Source organism: Diaporthe batatas (assembly GCF_019321695.1).
Source record: "Diaporthe batatas strain CRI 302-4 chromosome Unknown Contig00004, whole genome shotgun sequence".
Taxonomy (NCBI): domain Eukaryota; kingdom Fungi; phylum Ascomycota; class Sordariomycetes; order Diaporthales; family Diaporthaceae; genus Diaporthe; species Diaporthe batatas.
The window spans coordinates 1,434,660-1,453,450 of NW_025408551.1; the positions used below are offsets into that span (position 1 = coordinate 1,434,660).

At 57.3% G+C, this 18,791-nt stretch overlaps 4 protein-coding genes across 4 annotated transcripts; 2 read left to right on the forward strand and 2 right to left on the reverse strand.

Moving 5' to 3' along the window:
* Positions 1–1,614: 1,614 nt before the first annotated feature.
* Positions 1,615–4,642, reverse strand: KVR01_004333 (uncharacterized protein). The gene is made up of 2 exons (XM_044790643.1): positions 1,717–4,642; positions 1,615–1,647 (listed from the first exon to the last, which is right to left on the reverse strand). Exon 1 carries the CDS (start codon positions 4,426–4,428, stop codon positions 2,005–2,007), a length of 2,424 nt encoding a protein of 807 aa, XP_044646497.1. The 5' UTR covers positions 4,429–4,642; the 3' UTR covers positions 1,615–1,647; positions 1,717–2,004.
* Positions 4,643–5,225: 583 nt separating this feature from the next.
* Positions 5,226–10,294, forward strand: KVR01_004812 (translation initiation factor 3 subunit CLU1). The gene is made up of 4 exons (XM_044782378.1): positions 5,226–5,593; positions 5,683–5,772; positions 5,865–5,923; positions 5,987–10,294. The coding sequence occupies exons 1-4, from the start codon at positions 5,557–5,559 to the stop codon at positions 9,707–9,709; spliced, it is 3,909 nt and encodes a 1,302-aa protein (XP_044646976.1). The 5' UTR covers positions 5,226–5,556; the 3' UTR covers positions 9,710–10,294.
* A 6-nt stretch (positions 10,295–10,300) lies between these two features.
* On the reverse strand, positions 10,301–14,271 carry KVR01_004596 (uncharacterized protein). Its single transcript, XM_044794250.1, has 4 exons — positions 13,305–14,271; positions 12,165–13,202; positions 11,316–12,112; positions 10,301–11,260 (listed from the first exon to the last, which is right to left on the reverse strand). Exons 1-4 carry the CDS (start codon positions 13,470–13,472, stop codon positions 11,170–11,172), a joined length of 2,094 nt encoding a protein of 697 aa, XP_044646760.1. The 5' UTR covers positions 13,473–14,271; the 3' UTR covers positions 10,301–11,169.
* A 380-nt stretch (positions 14,272–14,651) lies between these two features.
* KVR01_004429 (uncharacterized protein) lies at positions 14,652–18,190 on the forward strand. The gene is made up of 2 exons (XM_044782284.1): positions 14,652–16,928; positions 16,986–18,190. The coding sequence occupies exons 1-2, from the start codon at positions 16,559–16,561 to the stop codon at positions 18,047–18,049; spliced, it is 1,434 nt and encodes a 477-aa protein (XP_044646593.1). The 5' UTR covers positions 14,652–16,558; the 3' UTR covers positions 18,050–18,190.
* Positions 18,191–18,791: the final 601 nt, after the last annotated feature.

Below are 18,791 nucleotides of genomic sequence, written 5' to 3' on the forward strand. Positions count from 1 at the left end.
GTGGCCTTATCAGACGGCGCTACAGTAAACCGTACATACAGGCGGATCCTGGCAGACGGAAATGACCAAGGGGGTCTCGATACTGATCTGTCACTGCTGACCTAAGAACAGCTTTGAGACATAATTAAGTGGCTACTCTCCCTGTAAGCCCCAGTGTTACTTCTCCGGCTCAAGAGTTTGTGTCGAGGGTTTCTCCTAGAGCGCGCTACTGTCCACTGCCAGACCTGCCTGCAGGTGCCCCGTAAGTCATCTATATCCTGCACCAATGAACCGCGTGGTCGGTCCCCTGCCAGCCATGGTTGGAAAGATGGCTGGCTGAGACAATGACGACCTGCCACACGGTTCATCGGTCCGCGGAAGGGATCAAGCTATTCGCAATATCGAACAAGCTTCTCGTGGTGCTGCATAATCTGGTACACCGTTCGAAGCGGACACGCCCACCCCGCGTATCGAGATATCCAAGATCAGATCTCAACGCTAGCAAGAGGACCACTGAATAGACATGCAGACCCGGACAACCGGAGTTCGGCAGGCCATGTTTTCCCAATCTACTTGCAACTGGCGCGGCTTGGACCTGCGTCTGGTCATTTATCGACCTGCTGTTGTATACGAAGAGTCAAAGAGGCTTGAATTGAGTTCGAAGGTTGTCGCGACGGCCTAGCCAGATCGAGGCTGCTCGAGACTTCGGCGCCCATCCGATCGATGCCATGTAGTCGGCCCAGCTGATCGCAAGTCATTAGCCGCCAAGTGCCGATGTAATCTATCACCTGCCAGCGAGACATGGTGCGACCGAGGCCAGCGAGCTTCGACGAAAAAACATCGGACTGCCCAGCAAGGCGTTCGTCAGAGGGCGACGTCGCTACGATGCTCCCTTATCGACCAGCCCTTGCGGGTGCTGCTGTCTGGCCAATCAACCCAATCAGGTTGCAGTGGCTGAAACGGCCCTCGGGCGCTATCAAAGAACCACATGCCATCTGATTGACGATGGGGGCTGGGCGAGAGAGCGCTTGAACTGCACGTCACTGGCTTTCGACGAGGATTGGGTCATCATCTACGCAATTCTTGAATGAGACTCACCAGCCCGAAACATCTCAAGAACCCACAGGCGCCGCCCAGCCGCGTCGAACACAACGGCGCAACGGCCAGTGCACTATTCGCAAGCCTGCCAGCTGGGCCTTCATTGGCCCGCGTCCTCGCCGCCGTCTCAAGGCTCCCTGACCTCGGTCGGTGGCGGGCGATCCTCGGGCGGTGATCCGCCAGCCCGGCAGCCAGGCGGCCTTGCAGGCTTTTCTGGCTTTGCGGTAGCAGATCAACGCCAGGGATGGAGGACCCATTCTCAGCGGTCGAGTAACAAGACCACACCACGCCCACGATGGACCCTTGACATTATGGATGCCGCACCCAAACAAACCTAGGCGCGCATGTTTGTTCAATTCTTGGGTGAAACGGCAACATCACGCGAGACCGAAATGTTCTGTTTTGGGTCGTGCGTAAGGATGCCAAGTCGCGGCTCCCCAGGCTCTGCCGCACCCAGGCTTGCGATCCACGATCGCACTGCCGAACTGGTTGAAATTATTCCTCGAGCATCGTCACATCATGACAACTGGTCGGTAGCGAAACCCCGCGTGACAAGCCTTGCCAGAGACTCTGCACAACCCAACTTATGAGCAAACAACGTGGTGTACCCTGTGCTTGCACGTTTTTCAGCAGACTTACGTGGTTGCACACGCGGCTCTGCGCGCCGCCCACACCTCCCGGGGCTCCACAATCTTGATACATCAGACAGCCTCACAAGCTTGGCTCTGCGACAGCGGGCCACGCACACAGCACGCGGCACGTTAATGCATTTTTCTTCTTCTCATATTTGATTCCCAACATGTTGTATCCCACTACCACACTGCTTGGAAACTCTTGACATGTCACAATGCCTGCAGATGGAAGCCCCTACCTAGACAAAGGGCCCCTCCTCCTGTTTGCTATTAACAATCAATGCCGGGTTGCTTTTCAGAGGCCGAGCTCATCCTCGCTGCACTCGCCGTCGCGAGAAATATTGGTAATCGTTTTCAAAATGGCCCGAGATGGTTTCAGTGCCGTGGTGCGACGCTTCTTGGTGCCATCCTGGCGAGCAAACACACCATTCTCATCGTTGCTGTTCCCCTGGGCGCCTAGGCCTTCGAAAACACCATCATCATCATGACCCGGGAGATCGACCGATTGATGGGATTCCCAGCTCCGCTTCCCTGATGATCGTCTGCTGTGGAGCCGCTGGGAAGTTATGCTGTCACTGGAGTCTGGGTTTGTGGTCGTTATTGCTGCAGCACGAGCAAGTTTCTGCCTCTGTTTCGGCTGAACGTGTTTCTCCGAGTCGTCTGCTTCTTCCTGCCACCCACCGGAATCAGGTTCCTGTTCCGGAGGGGGCGACAGACCGGACGGTAAGCTTCGTCGGTGCCGCCGTGCTGGCGCGGGAGTCACCGTGACCCACTCACATATGTCCTCATCCCAGCGGTAGGCTGACGAGGAGACGGGCTTCCTCCGCGGCGTAGGGACGACCTGCTCCTTGGTCCTGGCTGCATCAAGCGACTCGGCGAAAGCGAGGTCGCGGAGGTCATTCGTCCGCTCTGCCAGGATGAACGCGCAGTCCATGCGGAGGGTCCTCGGGGATCCGATGGTAGACAACTCTTGCTCGAGCTGATCGCAAAGCTTGTTGACGTAGTAGTGCGACGGCTGTGCTGATCCTCGACCACAGTACTGTGCAATAGCTCCGATGAGGGATGTGACTGCTTCATAGTGCTGTCTACCCTCCATGCTTTCTTGGCCGCTCATAATCCGGCCCAAAACTCCTGATACAATGCTATCCTTGTGGCTGGCTGGTAATGTGTTTGTGAAAAATGCAGCCAGGATCAAGACTGTGGCTGGCCAGCTTGATTTCCTGGTTCTCCTTAGCTCGTATATACATCTCTGAATGATAAATCCGACTTTTCGTGATGCTGATGTCGTGCTTGTCTGGCTGATGTGGCATGCGGGCGATTCTAAGGCTTCCTGGCCCAGGATGGACAAAGTAGAGACTGCTGTGATAGCACTAACTAAAGTCTGGTGTGATAAGTTCTTGAGATCTCTACTGTGGGTTCTGAGAGACGCAGCCTCAAGCTTGGTCTGTGTCGAGAGTGATGTGATCATCTGGACCGTCAATGATATAGTGTCGTCACAGATATCGTCTCTGGATAGGGCTTTAACCATGCCGGACCAAATCGTACCGAATTCCTTTGTGGACAGCCAGAGTAGAGGTAACTGCTGCTGCTTCAGTAACGTGCAAAGCTGTCTTTGCATAAACTGTGGTCTGCCCGACTCCTTCGCGAAGTCTCTGAGTGCTTTCAGTGGTGCGAGCTTCCGGCTCTCAACAAAGGTGCTGTCAACGCCCCTGGGCTTCGGGTAGGAACAGCCAAGCAGCTCCTGCAGCAGCTCCTCGCCCTCCCTGAAAGACCTTGTCTTGCAGCAAAGCCTGATGAGCAATATCGTGAAGTTATCGTCTAACAGGCCCTCGGCGATCGAGTCTTTGATGACTTTTATCGCATGGGCACGGACAACAATTCTGAGATGGCCCGCTGTGGCGCTGGACGGCAACATGGACTCGACCTCGCCATAGATCTCATTGGATACTTCCGAGTTCTGCAATGTTGATTTGGTCCCCAGCTGCTCCGCGTCACGTTCCTCCCAGTACTCGAGCTCGCCGATATACTCGGGCACCACACGAAGGCACATTGCCACGAGAGACCTGCCCCCCGGGGAGTCTGGAGAAGGGGCCGCAGTTGCTGTGAGGATCGAATGGACCGCCCGGAGTATGGAGTCATAGAGCGAGTAACGCGTTGCCGAGATGCGGTTGCGGAGCGGCTGCATCTCGCTCTCCAGAGCTGCGAGGACGGATGGCGTCCGTTGTCCACGGAAATCCGCGAACCTCTTCTTCCCCGGGACGACCCCTTCCGCCTCAGCGTGTGGTGCTTGCTGTACCGGCGAAGAGAGCAGTTGGCCTCGGGCTCTCCGGATGACGGGTGTTGGTAGGAAAATCTCCCCTGGCTGTGGGACGTTCCTCTTCTGCCTCTTCTTCGGGGTGCACGCAGACGAATGTTTTGGAACCCCCGAAGTGCTTGGACGCCCGCGTGCTTTCCGTCCTCTCCGCGAGTAGGTATGCTGGAGACCTGAACGGTTTGCCTCAGCGGTACCGTCCTGGGCGGCCCCATCACTCAGCCTCTCCGAGTCCTCCAGGTCGACCTCGCGCCTCAGGGCGGAAATGTGTGTCTTCAGGGGGCGGAGCAGGCGATGGCAACGAGTGGGTGTCCATGGCTGCAGGCTTTCCCTAGCTGATTGCCGGCGCTTGGACGAAGAGCGTTCGTGCCATGATGTACGACCCCTGGTTCCTGATGGCTGCTCCATATTAAATGAGTCGATAAGAGCAAAACAAGCACAAGCAAATGCTCCCCACCGCCTTCGCCTCTAAACTCGCATGGCATGCAATTTTTGTAATTGAAAAGTGCTGAGCTAATTGAAGCAAATAAGATCCATAAGATGAGAGGTAACAGGCTTGTATGGATGTCGCGGCGATGGTGAAAGCTGTGATGGTGGACCGCGTTGTTGACGTAAGTAATCAGAGTGGCTGAATATGAGGAAAGGGAGCCAGCCGCCTTTGAGAGGCTGGATGGATGTCCTTTGTTTACTTTACCCACAGCAACCAGGGTTAGGGTTCTCCAGGCCCAAGAGTCCTGGAGTCTTGTTCCCCAGAGTCCAAGCTCCAAATTGCCGGGAGCGCAACGTCGGCTGCGGGCCAATGGAGTGACGAAATGCATGGGCTCTTCTTACCCAGGTACCCACCAGTACGGAGTACTGCCGACACTACTGACTGGATCGGCAGCTTCTCAAGCTTCTCCCACCAGGACTGCCAGGACCACGAGTACTGCTACTGCCAGCCCGACCTTGAGGCGATCCGGTCTGTGTCAGTGAGCTTCATCGTCCCAGCATGCAACCATTGCGTCCGTGACGTGACCTCGGAATTGATTCGAGGGCGGATGTTACGGTGCGGCACGGTGCGGCACGGTCAGGACGGGCGCACGGGAGACGGAGCAGACTCCAACCAGACGTTGCCTGCCCGGGACCCGGTGCAGCTGCCCTCTCATGCGGTTTTTGGGGCGCACCCGCGTCTTGCCGGGAGAACGGGTTATCCTAGCGCAGAATTTTTTGAAAATCGTCGACGTATGTAGCGTAGACAGCAAAGAGTATTGAGCTGTGGACTGCGGTTTCTTGTTCTTTCTTTCCTATTCCTTTTCTCTCGCCTCACATACCTTGTCCCTTCCAGATATCCGTTCGGATCTTTCGAATTGGCCCCATTTCCTTGCTCCAAAACAGTCAGAAGGGGCGCAATTCTTTTCCCCATCCCCTTTCCCCCCAGTCCCTTCTTCTTGGCCCGGCGCATTCTGGAAGCCAGCCCTCCTTCAGACGCCGTACACGGGGAATCTTCGCCGACCCTTTCGATTGTGTTGCTTCTCAGACCCTTGAAACAATTTAAACATGGCTGAAGCGACCAAGGATGTGGCTGCTGTGGCTGGTATGCTCTCTTAAATACGCTCTCAACCTCCTCGAGCTGTCTCGGCCTGCGTTTGCTCGCGTGAGTACTGACAGAGCCCCGCGCTGTAGAGAATGCCGCTCCAGAAAAGTCAACCTCCGAAGCCAACGGCGCTGCCCCGGCACCCGTTGTGGACGACGGGGTGGAGCCAAACTCAGAAGGTACGCTCGCTTCCCAAGACGGCGGAATGTGGCGACGGACTTGCCGTTGAAGCCATGCGCCACGTGAGGGTTGCCGTGCTGATGAGTCACAGATGCCATGTTCATGCTGAACATCATCCTGCCCAATGAGCCGGGCAAGGTCAACATCATGGTTAGCAAGACTCTGTCGGCGACATGGCGTGATGTTCCGAGGCGCTGAATCTCCGTGCAACAGGTCTCTCCCCACGAGCAGGTCCACGAGGTTCGACAATCGATTATCGAGCTGCCGGCAGCCCTGCAGTACTCGTGCTTCCACCTCGAGCACAAGGGCGAGAGGATCAACGACTTCATAGCCATCAACGAGATCAATGGCATCGGCCCCGACGCTGAGATCCACCTGGTCGAGGACCCATACACCGAGAAGGAGGCGAGGATACATCTCATCAGGGTTCGCGAGCTCATTGGTGCGTCTGGCGACCGCACTGATACCATACAAGGTGTCCTTGCCGGAGCCTCGCTCTACGAGAAGGTTGCCACCGAGGCTGGGGACACGGCCGACAAGGCGGACCAGGAGCGCGCCGCCGTCGAGGAATACAACTTCGATGTTGTTCCTCCCATTTCGTCCCTGCTGCCAGCTGAGCAGGAGCCGGCTCCCAAGACCGTCAAGGCAATCCAGCTCTCGCCCTGGAACCCACCGCCCGTGCACCTGCGCCAGAAGGGCCACCTGTTGTACTTGATTGTCACAACCAACGAGGGTGAGCAGTTCCAGATCACGGCGCACGTCGGAGGGTTCTTCGTCAACAAGTCCTCCAACGCCAAATTCGACCCGTCGCCCCGCCTGGCGCCCAAGGGCGCCTCCGCGCACTCTCTTCTGAACCTCATCAGCGAGATTTCACCATCCTTTGCCGCCTCATTTGCCCAGCTGCAGGAGTACAACAACCGCCGGGAGCCTCTGGCAACCTTCCAGATCACAAACGCCATCCCTTCCGCGCCCTGGGTGGTACCGTCGTCCTCATCGCCGCTCTGCGCCCACCAGCCCGACATCACGAGGACCCAGGAGTCGTACCTGATTGCTGGCGTGGAGAACACCGACACCTTGCGAGACTGGAACGAGGAGTTCCAGTCTGCCAAGGAGTTGCCCAAGGAGAATGTCCAGGACCGTGTCTTCAGGGAGCGTCTGCTGGCGAAGCTTTACGCGGACTACAACGATGCCGCGGCCAGGGGAGCTGTTCAGGTCGCTCGCGGCGAGGTTGCGCCTCTGAACCCGACCGAGGCACGGGATGCTCAGATTTACGTGTACAACAACGTCTTCTTCTCCTTTGGCGCGGACGGAGTCGGCACTTTCACCTCCGAGGGCGGTGACGAGGCCGCTCGTGTCGCAACGGGCAAGGATGTGGCCGGTGTCAAGGTCGTGAACCAGCTGGACATTGAGGGGCTCTACACCCCCGGAACTGTGGTCGTGGATTACCTCGGCAAGCGGATAGTCGGGCAGAGCATCGTTCCTGGTATCTTTAAGCAAAGGGAGCCTGGTGAGAACCAGATCGACTACGGTGCGGTCGATGGCAAGGACGTTGTGGCCGCGAACGACAAGTTTACTTCTGTCTTCGAGAAGCTCTCTCAGGCCATGAAGGTCAAGAAGCACGCTGTCTGGGACAAGGATGGCAAGCGATTTGACCTCGAGGCCAGCGTTGAAACAAAGGGTCTGCTGGGAACTGACGGCCGGAAATACGTGCTGGACTTGTACCGTATCACACCACTGGATATCGCGTGGCTGGAGGAGACTGCCGCCGAGGAGGAGACCAACCCATACCCGCACCGTATGACTGTCCTGCGAGGAGAGCTCGTCGAGCTTGTCCACAGGCACAAGATGCGTGAGTGGGTGAACGCTGAGATCCAGAAGCGCGCGGATGCCAAGAAGGACGCCAAGGCATCGGAGGAGTCCAATGGGGAGAAGCCAGCCCTCGAGGGCGCCGAAGACAGGAAGGATGAGAAGGCCGAGGACAAGAAGGACGAAAAGGCCGAGGACAAGGCAGTGGAAAAGGCCGAGAAGACGGACGACCAAGATGACCGGATCGACGTCAACAACTTCAAGTTTGCTCTCAACCCAGATGTCTTCAGCGGCCAGGAGCCCCAGACCGACGCCGAGAAGGAAGAGCTGGCGTCCGATGAGCAAGATGTGCGGGCAGCTTGCACCTATCTCCGGGAGTCGGCTATCCCCGAGCTGCTCAACGACCTGAAGGAGTCGGATATCAGCTTCCCAATGGACGGCACCTCGCTGCGAAACCTGCTCCACAAGCGTGGCATCAACATGCGGTACCTGGGCAAGATTGCATCCCTGAGCGAGGGATCGCGCCTGCAGTGTCTGCGTGACGTCTGTGTCCGAGACATGATTGTGAGGTCTTTCAAGCACGTCGCTGCCAAGTACCTCAGGTATCTGCCTCTGCCCCTTACCTCCGCCTGCATTGCGCATTTGCTCAACTGCTTCCTCGGCGTCGGGCTGAACGCCAAGCCGTCTGCCGATGTCGACCAGTCTTTGCGGGCTCTCTACGGTGACGCAGACCTCTCGTTTGAGACTGTCACCCCAGAGAGCTTGAAGAAGGATGTCGAGCTGGAGACGTCACAACGGTTCAGGTTCAAGCTGGACCCTGAGTGGCACGCCCAGCTGAGCCCAGTCCAGGTGCTGCGTGAGGTCTGCTTGAAGCTCGGTCTTCAGGTGCAGTCCAAGGAGTATGCCTTCACACCCGCTTCAGTACCAGAGCCCGTCGCCGCTGAGACCCCAGCCCCAGCCCCAGCCCCAGCCGTGAACGGCAGCAGCGAGGGCAGCAAGAAGAAGAAGAACAAGAAGGCCCGCGAGGGCTCCCCGGCCTCTATCGCCTCCTCAACGACGGTGCCCCACACATTCACCGCCGACGATATCGTCAACGTCGTGCCTATTGTCAAGGACTCCTCCCCACGCAGCTCTCTGGCCGAGGAAGCTCTCGAGGCCGGAAGGATCTCCATAGCGCAGAACCAGAAGAAGCTGGGCCAAGAGCTCCTGTTGGAGTCACTGTCCCTGCATGAGCAGATCCACGGCATCCTACACCCAGAGGTGGCACGCGTCTACCACCAACTCTCCATGCTCTACTTCCAGCTGGACGAGAAGGAGGCCGCCGTGGAACTTGCCCGCAAGGCCATCATGGTCGCAGAGAGGACCGTCGGTATCGACGCGCAGGAGACCCTCCTCGACTACCTCAACCTGAGCTTGTTCCTGCACCAGCTCGGCGACAGCCGCAGCGCCCTCGAGTACGCCAAGCACGCGCTCCAGCTGTGGAAGATCATCTACGGGCCGGACCACCCCGACACCATCACCACCATCAACAACGCGGCCGTGATGCTGCAGCACCTCAAGGCGTACCACGAGTCGCGCCGGTGGTTCGAGGAGTCGCTGCGCATCTGCGACAAGGTCTTTGGCAAGCAGTCCATCAACAGCGCCACGCTGCTCTTCCAGCTGGCCCAGGCCCTGGCGCTGGACCAGGACTCCAAGGGCGCCGTCAACCGCATGCGCGAGAGCTACAACATCTTCCTGCAGGAGCTCGGCCCCGAGGACAAGAACACCAAGGAGGCCGAGAGCTGGCTCGAGCAGCTGACGCAGAACGCCGTGTCCATCGCCAAGCACGAGAAGGACGTCCAGGCCCGCCGCCTGCGCGCCGGCATCCGCTTCACCCCGCGCAACCTGGCCTCGGGCGTCCGCTCGGGCGTCGCCGGCGGCGCCGCCTCCCAGGCCGCCGGCGTGGCCAGCCACGAGGTCCAGGGCAAGCCCTCCCTGGACGCCCGCAACATCGACGAGCTCATCAAGTTCATCGAGGGCGGCGCCGACAAGAAGTCCAAGTCCGGCGGCGGCGGCAAGAAGACCGCCGGCCGCAGCAGCAAGAACCCCAAGAGCCGCCGCGGCGGGTCCCAGGTCCCCACCAAGGCTTAGGCGGCCCAAGGGGGTGACGGTCTCCGCAGTCCGCTGATGGGGAGGGGCTGACAGAGCACACCCGCCACTGCGGCTGTGTTGGTGCGACTCAGCATTGTCCCGAACGGGGGGATGAATAGCTGTGGCGCCAGTCCAAGGGATCATCGGAGGGCTCGAGGAGGAGGTGGTGGTAAAGGACAAGAAAATATCAACACCAGATCTAAAAAAAGGGGGCAAGGAGCGATTGGCGCGTATTTCTGTCGGCATGGTGCTTCCATTTCCTGTTGTTGTTTTTTTTTCACCTTGAGTGAGTATTCATTACATGGGGCGGCGTTTTCTCTACTCATGCCTTACCTCGTCCGCATACTTGGGCACTGTCGAATGTATCAAAAATATGTGTACAAAACTGAACAACAGCGATGGAGAAAAGAACAAGGCGGCGAGGAGAAGGTCCTCCTCGTTAGCCCCGGCACGGAGGAGGGCGGTTGGTTGGAGTACCTGTCTCCGTCAATGTATTGGATAGTGCACAAAAAGCTCTACACATAGCAAGCAGTAGACCAAAGCCGGCGCATGGAGGCAAGTGTGAGAATAGACATCTTCACTCTATTGATCTGGAAATCGAACTGCCAATTGTTTTGAATCCGTGGGCATAAATGTGAAACTCATAAGGCAGTGCGATGATTGCCCGCTCCAACCATCGCTTCTTTGGGCCGGTCGCCTGAATACCGAAGCCCAAAACCCAAAACCCGCCCGCTTTTTCTACCCCGATAAAGCGTAATGCGTTAAGCGTAAAGCATACATCGTAATCATACATGACTGGAGCCGAGTGACCCTCAACTCGTCCCGTGAAGGAAAGAAAGATTAAAGAGCAGTGGCCGAGATATCATCAACTCATAACTGTTCCGATCGCATGGCCACGAGCATGGTCATCAATGCAAGAACCCCTAAACTCCTGCTGACTGGGTGGTCGCTCTGGTAGCTAAAGTACGGCTTCAGTCAATTCAAACAAAAAGTAGCGATATGGTACAGTAAGTAGTACAGTGGGATCAGAACTTCCGACGTGTGGAAGGGGCCCAAGAAGAAAACCAGGCCAAGGCGGGCAGTTGTTGCCATGTAGTCCGGGAATGCTTCAGTACCGAAGCAAGGCCAGAAAAGAAGGGCATTCGCCGTGTCCGTAAGACTGGGATGTAGTTGCGTATTTCATGGTCCTTTACCCTGTGGGTTTGGGGTGAATTTGGAGCTGTTCAGCTCCAGTTCCTGCGATACACCCTGTAGTCTGAAACTCGGGTTCCAGCTTATTACCAGGCTCTGACGGCACAGCATGATGGGCACCTGGGCTGATTTGTACTAGCCCTGTACGGTCCCCGAACGGCACAGGAGCACATCGTGCGCAGAAATCATTCGCCGGATAGATATCCTGAAGAGCTTCAAACCAAAAGAACTCGATTTAGGCATTAATGATGCTTGGTGTGGGAAGTCGTCTAAGCCTTGCTCCCGTTGGTGGATTCAAACGAACCCTTTGACATGGAAGCATTCAGAGACTCGTGGTAAGAGCTAATACTCTGGAATCCCCTGGGTGGCTTGTTAGCACGTTCATCTTCGGACCGAGGACTGCGACCACACTTACTTGGTCAAATCGATGCCTTCCTCGTCGTCCTCGGGCTCATCAGGCTTGATTGGTTCGTGAGTCGCGGAGCGGCCGTTCTGGGTGGGACTACCAGTTGGAGACTTAGCAATGCGTGGAGGGCTGCTGCTCTGGGGGATTGGCCCCGGATTCTTGGAGGGGCTGATATCTGCCAAGGGCTTGATCGGGGTGCTGCCGTACTCGGCAAACTTCCAGAAGGGGGCGGGCGAGCTCATGGGCATGTGCTGGCTCGGACGCTGAGCCGTGCTCGGAGGCGCGAGCCTAGGATGGATCTTGAGCGGAGCCGGTGTAACCAGGGACGAACCGTCCTCTGGGAGGTACGAAGACGTTAGGAGAGGTGAACGAGGAGCAGTCTCATTCAGTGCAGCCGAAGCTCCAGCACTTGACTGTCGGTGTTTTGGGAGAGGGCTGCCGTCTACGATATCCGCGGTGTCATCGGATTGGAGACGGCGAGTGTTGCGCTCGGGCGTCGTGTGCGAGATTCGCAAAGCCGACCGAGGTTGAGGTGATCCAGAGGGCGAGACCTTGCGCTTGCGAAGGGGACTTGGCTCCTTAGCAGCCATTTCTCGCGGGCCATGGGTTATGTAGTTCAGCCCACTGGGCGAGGATGGGTTGGAAGAGCCGCGATGGCCACCGCGACCGCCCTTCCAGGCATTCTTGACCATCTCGTCACGGCACTCGGCCGTGATCTGCCATTTCATCCCCTTCCCAGGCTCATCGGTAGACCTGGCAACCTTTTCAAATGCCTTGTTGAGTGAAAGGTTATGACGGATCGAGTTCTGAACGGAATTAGCAAGATCACTCATTACATTATGCCCTGGCTTCACTAACCTGCCAGCCCGCGGGCTGCTGATGCCGATAGTATGCATAGTTGGACATGATGTACGTATAGATGCCGTTCAGGTTGAGCTTCTCATCTCGGGTGCTCATTATCGCCTGTGTGATCATCTGTGCGTAGCTGTACTGAGGCTTGATGCCTTTGTTCTCCTCAAGACTCAGGTCCATGTCGTTGGTACTCAGAATCATGTTCCCGGAAGGAGTGCCCTTGATGAACGGCGAAGGCTTGGTCAGTGCCTGGGTTTTGCTCCGTATAGACGACGGCGGCGTCCCTGGGCGCTTGTAGTCAGGCGGAGCCGGCGCAATAGCCTGTTGTCCTCGTCCTTGCCGGTTTTGGTAGATGCTCTGCGAAGAGCTGGGCCTGCCTGTGGTGGAGCTTGGTGGATTCACACGGGCCTCGTCTGTCTTGGTAGGGAGATCCCGCTCAGACAGACCTGCGCGCTCGAGGTATTGATCAGATATTTTGAGGGGCTCCTGTTCCGGCAAAACCATCATCATCTCGATCGCTGCGATTTCCAGCACGTCGCCACTGCTCAATGCCTGGCCTCCGTCGACAGGCAGGGGAACGCCGTTTATCCTCACGCCGTTCCTGCCCTTTACGTGTAGGACCCACCGACCAGAGCCCCCATTGAAGAAAATGCTCGCATGACGGCGGGAGATCATTTTGCTTGGCCCCAGGTCCACGTGGATGAATTCCTCGTCGTTGTCTGGGTCGACAGGCTGCGGGGGGTCAGAGGAGCGGCCGATGTTGATGGTGGTCTTCTTGACATAGAATGTCCACCCAAGCCCGACAATCTTAGCGTAGGCGTTGATGCCATCCTCACCGGTGAGGCGAGAGTTTGAGTGGTCCTTGCTGGCTTGAATGACGACATTCGTGGGGGCTTTCAGGTACTCGGCGACTTTATCGACGACAAAATCGAACGGCTTCGCATTGTTCACAGAGTCGTCGGCGGCGAGACTGGAGTCTGCGGCGAGACTGGATTCGGGCTCCTCGTCGGCATTGTCCTTGGGCGAAGGAGATATCTCCTCGGCCTAGGGTTTGAGAAGAAAGCGCGTCAGTAGGCGGTCGACTGGCGACGGGGGTTGGGGACAGGCAGGCGGGCGGGCAGGCAGGCATTGGGCGGGCAGACGTACCTTCTTTCTGCGCTTGGCAGGACGCGAGGGAGAAGAATTGTCGGGGCGGTCGGATGCCAGTTCCTTGCGCGTCGAGTCGCGCCTTGCGCGCTGGGTGCGCTTTGAAGGGCTGGGCATGATGACGATGGGCTGCAGGTGCCTGGAAAGCGGAGGTGTAGAGGACACCATGCAGGAGGAACAGAGATGGTTCAGACGTGTGGCCCAGCCGGGGAGACGCGAGGCAAAGTAAATAAGAAAAAAGTGCAAGGGATGTGATGTGTGAGAGTGGGGGCAGGGAGGCAGGGAGTGGAGGGCGGACGTGTGGGTGGTGGGTTATGGAGTCGATGGACCCGGTTGACGTGCAAGGTGCAAGGTGCACGCGCGCTATTTGAGTGAGCCCTTGACGAGGGCGGCCTTGCGATAAAGTGGTTGCAGCGGGCGGCGCGATTTCACCAGATGGACAGGCACGGCCAGCAACTAGCTGCTGCAGGCGACCGTGGCGGGCGGATGGCTAATGACCGTGCCTCGCGTGATGGAATGCGAAAGTGGGCGGGCGGGCGCAAACACGAGAGTCAATAGGTCAAGCGGGCCGCCTGCGCTTTGTGTGCTTGTGCTCGAGACAAGATTGGACTGGAAGCTGGTTGATAGAGACATCCGAGTCGACTCGAGTGCGGAGAGAATGGGAGATGGGAGGCGAGGGGAGATTACGGCGTTGGTATTGTTGGTGATTATGTTGGTGATGATAGTTAGTGGTGGTGGTGGTGGTGGTGGTGGTGGTGAATGGTGATGACTGATGACTGATGGTGGTCGAAAATTGGTGACGATGGCGATGAAATAATAATAGCCTGCCTGCAGTGGTGAGGCAGGAGGCAGGTTAGTTTGGTTTAGGAAAACCCGGGAGGTGAGGGAGGCTGGTTTGAGTGTGTGTGTGTGCGTGTGTTCGGGTTTGTTTTGATCTAGTGTGGTGCCGGAACAGGCAAGCAGCAAGGCAGGCAGGGCATTAAAGTGAGGGCGGGCTGATTGAAAGTCTGAGGTCATGATGCAAACTCCAAGGAAGGGTCCTCCCACCCCCGTCCGTCGCGCACCGGTGATCAATCGCGTAACTGCCCAGCTACACACTATGTGCACTAATTAGACTCTTATGCCTGTGGTACCTGAGTACTCCAATGCGATAGCCCTTGGCCCTTGCAAGCCTTTGTTACTACTAGCATTAGAACTAGAACACGCTGTGGGGCCCGGATGCTGGTGCGGGTGGATACCCGTGTCTGAAGTACCTAGGGTTGGGGTCTGTCTGCGTAAGGAGTACCCACGTACCGTACCCACGAACCGCACCCACGAACCGCACACAGTCAGCAAGCCGACTTCCCTCCCAAGCCTCCCTTTCTCCCAACAGCTTTCCTCTTGTCGATCATTGACTTTTCACACACATGTACACACAGACATGAACTTCTAGCCTATACTCCTGCACGCCCTATCTCTTTGGTCCGTCGTCATTGTCCTCTCACGCCATCTGCCCGGATGTGTCCATCATGTGAGACCAACCAACAGCAGGACTGAGTGCTTCTCTCACCTTGCAAGCCTTGGTAATCCGTCTAGCAAACCTGGCCGGTCTCAAGAGCAGGATAGGGGCATCCTCGTGCAGCTAGCTACTGTGGCCTGGGCCTTGAATCAACCGGGACAAAAGACAAAAGGCCCCCCTCGCATTCCCCGCGCGACATGGCTCCTATCCCACTTCGGCATGCACGTCCACCTCAACCGCCGTCTCCCGGCCCGGCTCCAGCGCGGGATAGGCCCTCCTCTCGGTTATGCACGACAGAATAGCAGCCCACTCTAGGGCAAGGGTGGGACAGCCATGCCATGTCAAGGCCCGACCAGTGGCTGCTCCGTACACACTCCGTACAGATGCCCAGGTGCTGATACTACGTGGCGCCACACGCCAAACTACCCGTTGCGACTGCAGAATCTCCCTGCCAGATGCGCCGATGCAGGTGCTTGTCGTCGCCGGCGCCTGTCTTCTGCCCCATGCTCGGTCCTTATTCGTCTGGCCCCGTGGCTCCCCTCGCATGTGCGCATGCACATATATGCAGTCCTTGGTACAGCTGAATCTGCTTCTGGCTACCTGGCTTGAGTCTCTGCCATCCTCCTGGTTCCCCCCTGCTTTTATTGTGGGCACCTCATCGCAGCTGCCACCTTGACTGGTCTCCACTTGCAGCGTGTTCTCTGCGAGGTCTGCCACTCCCCGTTGGCAAGTGTTGATGGGGGACATGGCACAACTTGAGGAGTCCCGGCGCCTTGGTTCCCATACGGTCTTGTACGACAACCCGAGCTCGGTCACCTGATGCTAGAGCTATATGGCCAGTGCCATTGTGAATCAGACACAGATATCAGAGAGCACCAAGGCATATGCTTCCTGCAGGGCTGTTATGAGCACAACAACATGGTTAGCCTGGCTGTGGGGGCGGCGTTGCAATCTACACCACCCAGTGGTCCACCACACCATCAGTCTGCCACTTGGCTGCTGAGTCGTGGAGGGGTTACATTCACTCAACCTTGCCTGGCCGGGGGCGCCAGATGCTGCGGCCCGACAGGCAACTGTGCGGGCCCCCGAACTGTTGCGAGCAGGCTGGCAGGATGCCCACAACCAAGTGTTTCGTGGATCGTTGGGCGTGGGCTGCCGTTGGCGCGGGTATGGTGATTCTGTGTGCGGGCAGTCGCCTTGGTGTCCTACAAGCACTACATATTACCCTTATATCGCATCACAATCTATGGTCCAGCTCCACGCACCCAGCCGCCCACTCTCCTGACTGGCCTTGCGTGGTCACCTACTCATCTACATCCTCGCTAAAGATCCTTGCTCGATTTTCGTGAATGAGATGTGTCGTTCTGCCCTGCCCGACCACACATCTCTATACAATTTGAGTTGCACTCATTGACCGGAATTTGCCGCAAGAAGGCGCATTGCAGACGTCGCATGGACTGCCGATAGTCACGTATATCTATATGCACAGCTGCTCAGGGTGGTGGTGCCTGTGGTAATGATATATGGTTCTCTCGATCGAAAGCTAGTCTTGTCTCTGGTCCCAAGTCTCAATACCCCTCCTTCACTGATCTACTGGTTCTATCGCCTCCCACTCATGTTTTTCACCTGACTCTGACCATTCGCACAGCACTCACTTGGTCACCGCAAGCCTCCAGCACAAGTCTCTTGTAAATACGACCGCAAATAGTCGGGTCAATCGTCGCAAACAAACACCACTGTTAACAGACCTGACGATATGCTTCGAAGCACCAGTATCCAACCGTGCTCTCACAACGCCACTGCAGAGAGCTCGATAGGCAACGGGACAACCTCGACCCCCCCAAAAAGCCCAACGTCCAGCACTGGCTTACCCGTCGTAGTGAGAAGCCAGGGCCATTATCTCCAGCTTCGTGATGGACGCCGGATTCTTGACGCATGCGGTGGAGCAGGCGTTACGTGTATAGGGCATGGGAATCTGGAAGTTCTCTCAGCAATGACCGCAGAAGCCAGCAATCTTACTTACGTTCCATGGGCTTTCTTCGACAACCAGAGCACCGTCGACCTTCAAGACTGGCTAATCAAAAGCACCGGGCGCCAGATGAGGAAGGTCTGGCTCCAATCTTCTGGTACGTGGCCGTCCACCACTCTTCACGAACTTGTCGTTGACACTGTTGCTTTTCCAGGCTCCGAGGCCGTAGAGGCAGCCTTGAAACTAGCACACGAGTACTTCGTTTGGAAAGGTGAGCCAGGGCGGGTCTCATTCATCGCACGCGAGGAGTCATACCATGGAATCACGATCGGCTCCCTGTCTGCCTCAGGCCACCGGGCAAGACGGGCCAACTTCGAAGGCATTCTCCTCCCAAATATCCACCGCATCCCGGCCTGCAATGCCTACCGGCAACAGCGTGATGGTGAGTCCGACGCGGCCTTCGTCACCCGGAAGGCCGCCGAGCTAGCGGAGGTCTTCCACGCCGCTCCCCCCAACAGCATCGCGGCCTTCATCGCCGAGCCGGTCGTGGGCGCGGCCCTCGGCTGTATGACGGCGCCGCCGGGGTACTTCAAAGCCATGAAGGCTGTGTGCGAGCAGCACGGAGCACTCTTCATCCTCGATGAGGTCATGTGCGGTATGGGCAGAACGGGTACCCGACACGCGTGGGAGCAAGAGGGCGTCGTGCCAGACATACAGTGCGTTGGGAAGGGCCTGGCTGGGGGGTACCAGGCCTGCTCGGCAGTACTGGCGGGCGAACGTGTCGTCGGCGCCATGGCCGCCGCCGGCGCTGCCTTTACCCACGGGCATACATTTGGGAACCACGCTGTCGTGTCTGCAGCCGCGCTCGCGGTACAGGGCATCGTCGAGCGGGAGGGCCTCGTGGCCAACGCCCGCGAGCAAGGCTGCTATCTCGGGGCGGCGCTGAGACGTCGGCTTGGCAACCACCCGCACGTGGGTGATGTGCGCGGCAGGGGCCTCTTCTGGGGCGTCGAGTTTGTGCGGGACAGAGAAAGCAGGGAGCCTTTTGAGCCCGGACTGATGGTCGCAAGGCTGGTACACGAGAAGGCTATGGCGGGAGTAAATGGTAGTGGGCATATGATGGTGTATTATGGTCAGGGCTGTGCTGGCAACAAGAGGGGCGACCATGTCATGGTCATGCCGGCCTATAACGTTGACGCGAAAATGATTGATACCATGGTCGGCTGGCTTGGAGATGCTGTGGACGAGGCTTTCGAGGAGATTGCAGAGATGGTGTGATTTGGGGTGAGGTAAAAAGTCGGGGGCGTGTCACATATCCTGTTCGTGTGTTGCTGATATTCTTGGGATTTAAGTGCCCACTTTCAACCGGACTATGATATTTCTGGCTTGCAACTTGGCAGGGCTTTACACTACTGCTGGAAATACGAAACAAGGTCTTAACAGAGCGGATAGGTACAAGCTAACTCTCTCGCACAACCACAAGGACCTTCTCTAGCCCCGAAACTTTGCGCGATTCTGTCCTGAAGAGTAGCAGATTTCAGGCGTGTAGACTGCCTATTATCGCCGATGTCCGACGGAGTTAATCCCACTCTTGACGATCTCGACTATCAAAAATAGACGTTCACCCGACGGGTCTTGAAGGACTTGCTTCTTTGGTCGTGTTGCATACATGCATGCGGGAAACCGGGGTTTCGTGCAGTGTACTTCTACGAGCCTTGTCGCAGTCTGACCGGTGTCACCGCACCATACCTGTCAGAATCTCCTCCTGCATGTAGCGCCGACGATCTGCGTCTGAAGCACTGCAGAGAGCGCCTACAATGTGATTACCCCACGCACCGGTCGTGGGTCACTACCGTCCATCGAGCTCAGCTCTGATGTCTGCTATGTGGCCAGATCATCTTCCCCAACCTCTTCTGTAGAATGACGATATTCCATTGAACCAATGCCCGTAGGATAAGCTACCCCAGGTAGCCTCCTAGAAGACAGCCTCCTACAAGCGCTCGAATAGGATGACCTGCTA

What these genes read in the sequence shown, in the direction of transcription:
- KVR01_004333 (XM_044790643.1), bottom strand. Translation starts at nt 4,428, where the DNA reads ATGGAGCAGCCATCAGGAACCAGGGGTCGTACATCATGGCACGAACGC.
- KVR01_004812 (XM_044782378.1), top strand. Translation starts at nt 5,557, where the DNA reads ATGGCTGAAGCGACCAAGGATGTGGCTGCTGTGGCTG. An exon ending in GGATGTGGCTGCTGTGGCTG is followed by an intron (nt 5,594 to 5,682) that starts GTATGCTCTCTT and finishes CCCGCGCTGTAG; the next exon opens with AGAATGCCGCTCCAGAAAAG. An exon ending in CGGGCAAGGTCAACATCATG is followed by an intron (nt 5,924 to 5,986) that starts GTTAGCAAGACT and finishes TCCGTGCAACAG; the next exon opens with GTCTCTCCCCACGAGCAGGT.
- KVR01_004596 (XM_044794250.1), bottom strand. Translation starts at nt 13,472, where the DNA reads ATGGTGTCCTCTACACCTCCGCTTTCCAGGCACCTGCAGCCCATCGTC. An exon ending in CTGCCAAGCGCAGAAAGAAG is followed by an intron (nt 13,203 to 13,304) that starts GTACGTCTGCCC and finishes CTCAAACCCTAG; the next exon opens with GCCGAGGAGATATCTCCTTC. An exon ending in AGCAGCCCGCGGGCTGGCAG is followed by an intron (nt 12,113 to 12,164) that starts GTTAGTGAAGCC and finishes AATTCCGTTCAG; the next exon opens with AACTCGATCCGTCATAACCT.
- KVR01_004429 (XM_044782284.1), top strand. Translation starts at nt 16,559, where the DNA reads ATGCTTCGAAGCACCAGTATCCAACCGTGCTCTCACAACGCCACTGCA. An exon ending in GGTCTGGCTCCAATCTTCTG is followed by an intron (nt 16,929 to 16,985) that starts GTACGTGGCCGT and finishes TTGCTTTTCCAG; the next exon opens with GCTCCGAGGCCGTAGAGGCA.